Below are 6,775 nucleotides of genomic sequence, written 5' to 3' on the forward strand. Positions count from 1 at the left end.
AATAAATTAAATAAATAATATAAACATAATTTTTATAATTTATATCTATTTTTATACATTTTTTTAAATATTATCTTTAAATTAGGAAATACTTATTTTCATATTTATTTGAAAATTTACTTTCATATATTGAATATTATTAATACTTATTTGAAATTTTTCTTAAAAATTTTTTTTAATAATTAATTTTAATTTAAATTTATTAATTTATAATTTAAATTATAATTTAAATTAATTTTTTCTAAATCAATTATTATTTTTTCTAAATAATTCAACATAAAAAATTGAAACAAATTGTTAATACTCCAAAAAAAATATTTTATAAAATGGAAAGTGAAATATTGAAGATTGAAAATTTTATAATTTTAAATAAATAAAAGTTATTTAGTAATCATGTGATACATTGTAATCAAAAAAATTAATAAAAATTTTCTTTTTAATACAATTTTAAACTTCTGTTCATTCCTTATTATATTATAGGCTGTTGATCATGATTTTTGAGAACTTAAAATTTGTGATATAATGCTTACTGTCATTAAAATACATACATAAAATACAATAAAAAATAACAATTAAAAGATTTAAAAATAAATTTTTATTATTTAAATTTAATTCTGTATTATCTGAATGTTAGAATCTTAATGATGAAGTACTGTTTCTCAAAAATGGCAAATATTTTCAGCATGTTAATCTTTGTAATTATAAATTTAATATCTGTTGAATAAATTTATTTTATAATTAAATATTTGTTTTTTTGATTGCATTGTATTGCATTCACAATTAAAAAATGAAATGAAAATTGAATATATTTATACAGTTATAATATATATTTAAAAAATATCAGAAATATAAAAATATAATTTAATATAATTTAAATACTTAAAAATTACTTTTATTGTGATTTATAACTCTATATTATCCAATATAAATATTAGACTTAATTCTATCACTTATAATTTAATTTAAAAAGATAAAACAATTATAAATAACAATATTTATTTGTTATATATTTGTTATATAATTTTGAAATTGGTCTTTTTCTAGTCTAAAACTATGTAATCATATAAAAAATTAACAAATGGTAAAAAAAATCATGCTAAATAATGTTCAATTATTGGTAAATAAATTTTTTATTAAGAACTCATTGGAAATATTTTTAAAAAATAATTTTTAACATATGATCAGTCAAAATGAATTATAAATTAAATTATAATTTTTTACTTAATAAATCAAAATTAAATTAAAATAATAAATTAATTTATAATATATATGTTATAATCTATTGATTTCAATAAATTTACAATGTGAATTTTTTCATAAAAAATTTGATATTTACTTCTAATAGAATTCAAAATTCAAAATAGAATTTGAATTCAAAATAGAATTCAAATCCAAAAATTGAATTTAATTATAATATAATGGAAAGATAGATTTAAATTTAAAACTCTTATATAAAAAGAAAAGAATCTTAGAAATTTTTTCTTTCAAAATATATAATTACAAGAGTTTTAAAATCACAATTCAAAGTTAAAATTATATATATATTTAATTTTAAAATATAACAATGCAGATAAAAAATTGAAAAAAAATTAAATTCAATTTTTGTATAGATTTACTGGATTACAATATATTAAATGATTATTTAATATTAGTGTAGTATTAATGACTTCAATGTATGTATATTGTTTGGATTTATTAGGTTTAAGTTTATGTTCAATAATTTAAGTATTCGCTATAAATAATCAAACGAAAAAAAAAATCAAAATTTCACTTGAAAAATTTTTAATGTTAATTTATATGAATTGATATGAATTGTTTTTTAAGATATAAAAAATACTAAATCTCTTACGATATTCTGTTTTGTATCTTTATTCACGCATCTTAAGATTATAAATTTTCTTAAGATTTGTTCTATTTTTTTGATGTATTCTTTCCTTCACATATTTTTTCCTTTACATACTTTTTTTTCGTATATGTAAGTATTTATTAAGTATTTACATCGCATTATTAACGCGATGATTTTTTCTATCTCCATTCGCTTAAGATATTCAAAAGAGGAATCATTGATACACAGGATGAAATTTAGTTCATTATTGAATTTGGATGACTTCAAATTTCAAAAAAAAAAAAACGATGGAAACTTCGCAGATCGAAAAAAAATTTCTTTCGAAATTAGATTAATTATACATATATATTATATATATATATATATTATATATATATATATATATATATATATATATATATTATATATATATTATATACATTCGAGTTTTATTTTAAAGGAATCTATAATTTCTAATAAATGATTAACATTATCATTTAAAAATTATAACTTCATTTTGCCGTGCATTCTTACGAAACTTCTTACAAAATAATTTGAATCAACAGTACTAATGCACAATAGAAAACATAATAATCTTTTAAAATGTAGATATTTAGTATATTCGATTACATATATATATATTTATTAAAGAATGATTTCTTTAAATTCTTTAAAAAAATAAAACGAAAATTAAAAATTATGATTGTATTTTTCGTTTTGTTTTTTGATCATTGACAATTAAAAATTAATGAAAATATCCTTTATGTGCAAAAAAATATCTCTATATGAATAAATATATTTCAAATCTAATGACATATGAACACTAGTTTATCTCATATAAGTTATAGAAAAAAAGAAGAAAAAGAAAAAGAAAAAAATATTTAAGATTGTAAACGAATTGATATAAAATTTTTTAGAAAAAGTTATAAATTAAATATTAAATTTGTTGTTAAGGACAAAAAATCTGATTGAAGTAGCCAATTTCAATTTTTAATAACTTCAATTCAATATTTTAAGTTTCCAATTTTTTAACAATACAAGCAAATACAGTTCTCTAATTATTCCAGACTTCCAATAATAGTTATTTGAGAAATTAAAATAAAATAGTGATAGCATTTTATAAGCATTTAATAAAATTTATATATGCCAAATTTGTTGCAATTAACCATAGAAGCAATCGCATTCTATTTATAAATTAGTTTTCTTTCATCCCCTCTTAGTTACATTTTCGAAAAAAAATTATTGAAAAATGAAAAGATCTACAATAAAAATCAGAATTGAATCGCAATTAGAACTTACAGAAATTAATCAGATAATAATAGAAATTGCAAAAATCGATTAGAACTATACTTAATATTATAAAAATTTTACTTTCGCTGAAATGATTTTGATTACCTTTACAAGAATTATAAATTTTTTTTCTTAAATTAAACCATTTATTTAAAATTTTATGAATTTTTATACTATAATTTTCATATTAAGAGAATTTTTTTTTAAATAGAATAGTTTAGTTAAAAAACAGTAGTGTTGCAACGTAATAATGGAATCATAAAATCATCTAATAAATCTTGTGAATTATTTATGGATAGCAATTGCTTTCTATAACTGCAAGCAAAATAAATAATAATTTGTACAACATTTTTTTTTCTAAAGATTAATATGTTTTGAAATTTAGTCTATTTTATGACTTTACTTATGAATCGTTCATACGCAAATACATCGCGCAAAATTTCAGTTCGATCATTACTTGATGATTAATATGTAAAATCAATTTCTGCTATCCGTATATTTTTCATGATCAATTATCAATTTTCTTTCATCATTTCTTAACACGAGATTTAATAATTTATCAATTTGCATTATCTACAGTATACTCATTTTTTTATTTTCGCAAATCTTTCGTGGAATTTTGCAAGACAGAAACGAATTTTATCTGATAATAAAGCAATAGTAGATATAAAAGATATAATAAATATAAAGTTTTTACCTGTGGTAAACTCTATTTTGAATTTATATTTTTTACTAATGGTAAAATATATTTTGGTATATATTATGGTATATATTATGGTATATATTATGGTATATATATTTGGTATATATTATGGTAAATATATCTATATTTTGAATGAATTTTAATATTCATAAATTAATCAAATCGTAAATTGAAAGTCAAAATATGATGCAACAAGTAATATATTATTTCAATTTGTACTGTTCATATAATATAATATTAAATTTGCCATAAAATAGAAAATGGATATTTTCACATTTTCGATTTCTGTGATTTTTATATATATATATATACTACAAAAAAATATTTATACTATAAAAATCAATATTTTGAACAAATTTTTTTTAAATATATAATTATGATTCGACTCTTTTTTTTTATTTGTAAAAAATTATTGGTATCATACATTGAATTTTGTCTATAGCATATAAGTTTGCGTCTATAGCAGTGTACGCAGTTTGTTCACAATTCATATGCAAAATTGTAAAAAATATCTGAAATATTTTAAGAATTTCATGAATCCAGAGAATAAAATATAAAGCAATCCTTAGATTGAAATTAATACATTAACCGAATAATGATATATATTAAGCTATTGTAACTTTGATTCTCGAAAAATATTTATATTAGTTTTCGCATTATGGATTGGAAAAATTTCTGCATAATGTTTAAAATTATAATTCATAATATCCAAGCTTATATAGCTATATAATATATAATATCTAATATATAATATATATAATCTAATCATTGAACCGAAATTTTAAAAAAAGTAGAAATTGAGAAGAATTGTAAATATAAAATTTTAATTTATTAGTTATTATTCAATTTATATTTATTAGTTTCCAAAATTTTTTAATATATATTAATATTCAATATATTAATATAATATTGTAATGGTGATAGTGGACATAAGCTAATAGTTGTAGAATGAATGTTTGTAGAATGGTCTTCGATAGATAATAAATGGTATATTTTTTAAAGATAAATGGATTGTATTATGATTACATCTGCGATACGCGTGATTATAAGAGAGCAAAGTCTCTCACAATGTTACAGCAGGTAATTGTATCCGATGATCAAAGCATGTTTATAAATTATTTAATTATCGTATCCGGCAATCAGACTCTCTTTACCAGTGAAGTCTCGTATCCTTAGAAAATCTCTTTCTAGTTCAATAGAATTTCAGTTTTCCGATGGGGCACACTAATAACCAATAATATCGCAATCATTACCTGACTCGCGACACTCTCAAGTTCAAAGAAAACTCGAATTAGAATGATATTGGTTACCGTTGAATCAACCGTATCACTCTTGAAATCGGATTCCAGGCTGAAGTATATCAAAAATATACAATTATAAGTGTCGATTAAACTCTCAAAAACGACAGTCTTCTCAAATAACATCATCTCTTGTTTAAGTTTAATAAAAGCGTACGAGCGATAACAACAGAAAAGGACTTTTATGAAGAATTTCTTCAAACAAGTTGTTTATAAATTTCGCGAGCACTTATTGCTCGAGAACAATTAATGAAAATCTTTCGATATTGTATATTGAATACTATCTATATATATATAAATAATGTAAGCATCAATAATCACTTTTAATTTATTATTTCTAATAATAATAATAAATAAGAATAATTATATTATATATTAAGAATAAGAAAATAAGAATTTATTTTCGAATTATTTATAAAAAAAACTTATTATACATTGAGTTCTGTTTAGATACGCTCATAATAACAGTAATATGCGATTGTCATTTTTCAATAACAAATGATTGTATGATATTCCTATATATATGTCTATATATATATATCTTTTATTTTATTATTTCTAAACATGTATATAAAATTATAAATCTGTCTGTCAATAACCGATTATATTTAATAGATATATTATATCAGGATATAATAGATATATTATGTTCCATAAGTTTCTTTCTTTTTTTTGATACGAAATGAATATATGATATTTGTTGTTTAAAGTTTATTGCATTATATATGAATTGTTTCGCTCTATCACCTTCTTCCATCTCTCAGGAAGTTTCATTATTCTCTTTTTTCAAAATTATTGGGGTTTATTTGCAAAATATCGTATCTTTTTATTTCGCTTACGGATTGGAATCGTTTATCATAGAGAGAATTTTTTTAATAACAGGAACAAGTAATAATCGAATAGAGCAAGATTTTGGAAGTACAGAAGATGCTATAGAATGTGCTAATCAATCTGTAACAGTTTTTCTCTTATAGTCAATATAATATGCGGTTTTGCATTGTCGTGATGGCCTCGTCGGTTCGCTAATTTTGGCTGTTTTTCTGCTATGACGTCTTTTAATTTATCAAGCTGATCATTTTCCAAAATTGATGATTTCACCTTGAAAAAGGAGCTCATAGTAGACTATACTTTTCCAATCCCATCAGATGAATAAAAGAACTTTCTTCGGATGAAGTCCAGATTTCGCGACGAGTTGAAGGTCTGTTGTCCTTAAATCAAGTGCATTTTCGATGCACTTTTTGATATAAAATCCAAGTCTCATTTCAGTGATAAGTCTCTTTAAAAAAGGATCTCTTTCATGTCGCTGGAAAAAAAAACGTACGTTCATAAAGTCGATTTCCATCAATAGCTGTGGAACCCAAACTTCACATTGATTGACATATCCCATCTTGATCAGGTGATTATCTATCATTTTCTTGAAAATGTTAGTGACAACCACTATCTCTTGCACTATATCACGGATTTTCAGCGAACATGGCTTTGATAAAGTCCGTATTCATCGCTGCTGGGCGGCCGCTGTGATCTTCATCTTTAAAGTCAAAATCACCTCTAAATTTCTTAAACTAATTGTGGATGATCGTAATAGTTTACGGGATAGCACCACTCCCATAAACAGTACAAATCTTGTCTACAGTATCATTTGCACTATTACCTTTTTTA

The 6,775-nt window shown here is 21.2% G+C and overlaps 1 protein-coding gene across 1 annotated transcript; it reads right to left on the reverse strand.

Moving 5' to 3' along the window:
- Positions 1-6,058: 6,058 nt before the first annotated feature.
- On the reverse strand, positions 6,059-6,503 carry LOC122719266. Its single transcript, XM_043944932.1, has 2 exons — positions 6,276-6,503; positions 6,059-6,214 (listed from the first exon to the last, which is right to left on the reverse strand). Exons 1-2 carry the CDS (start codon positions 6,501-6,503, stop codon positions 6,059-6,061), a joined length of 384 nt encoding a protein of 127 aa, XP_043800867.1.
- Positions 6,504-6,775: the final 272 nt, after the last annotated feature.

The sequence above is a fragment of the Apis laboriosa genome, unplaced genomic scaffold (assembly GCF_014066325.1).
Source record: "Apis laboriosa isolate Shangri-la unplaced genomic scaffold, ASM1406632v1 scaffold71_cov137, whole genome shotgun sequence".
Lineage (NCBI taxonomy): Eukaryota > Metazoa > Arthropoda > Insecta > Hymenoptera > Apidae > Apis > Apis laboriosa.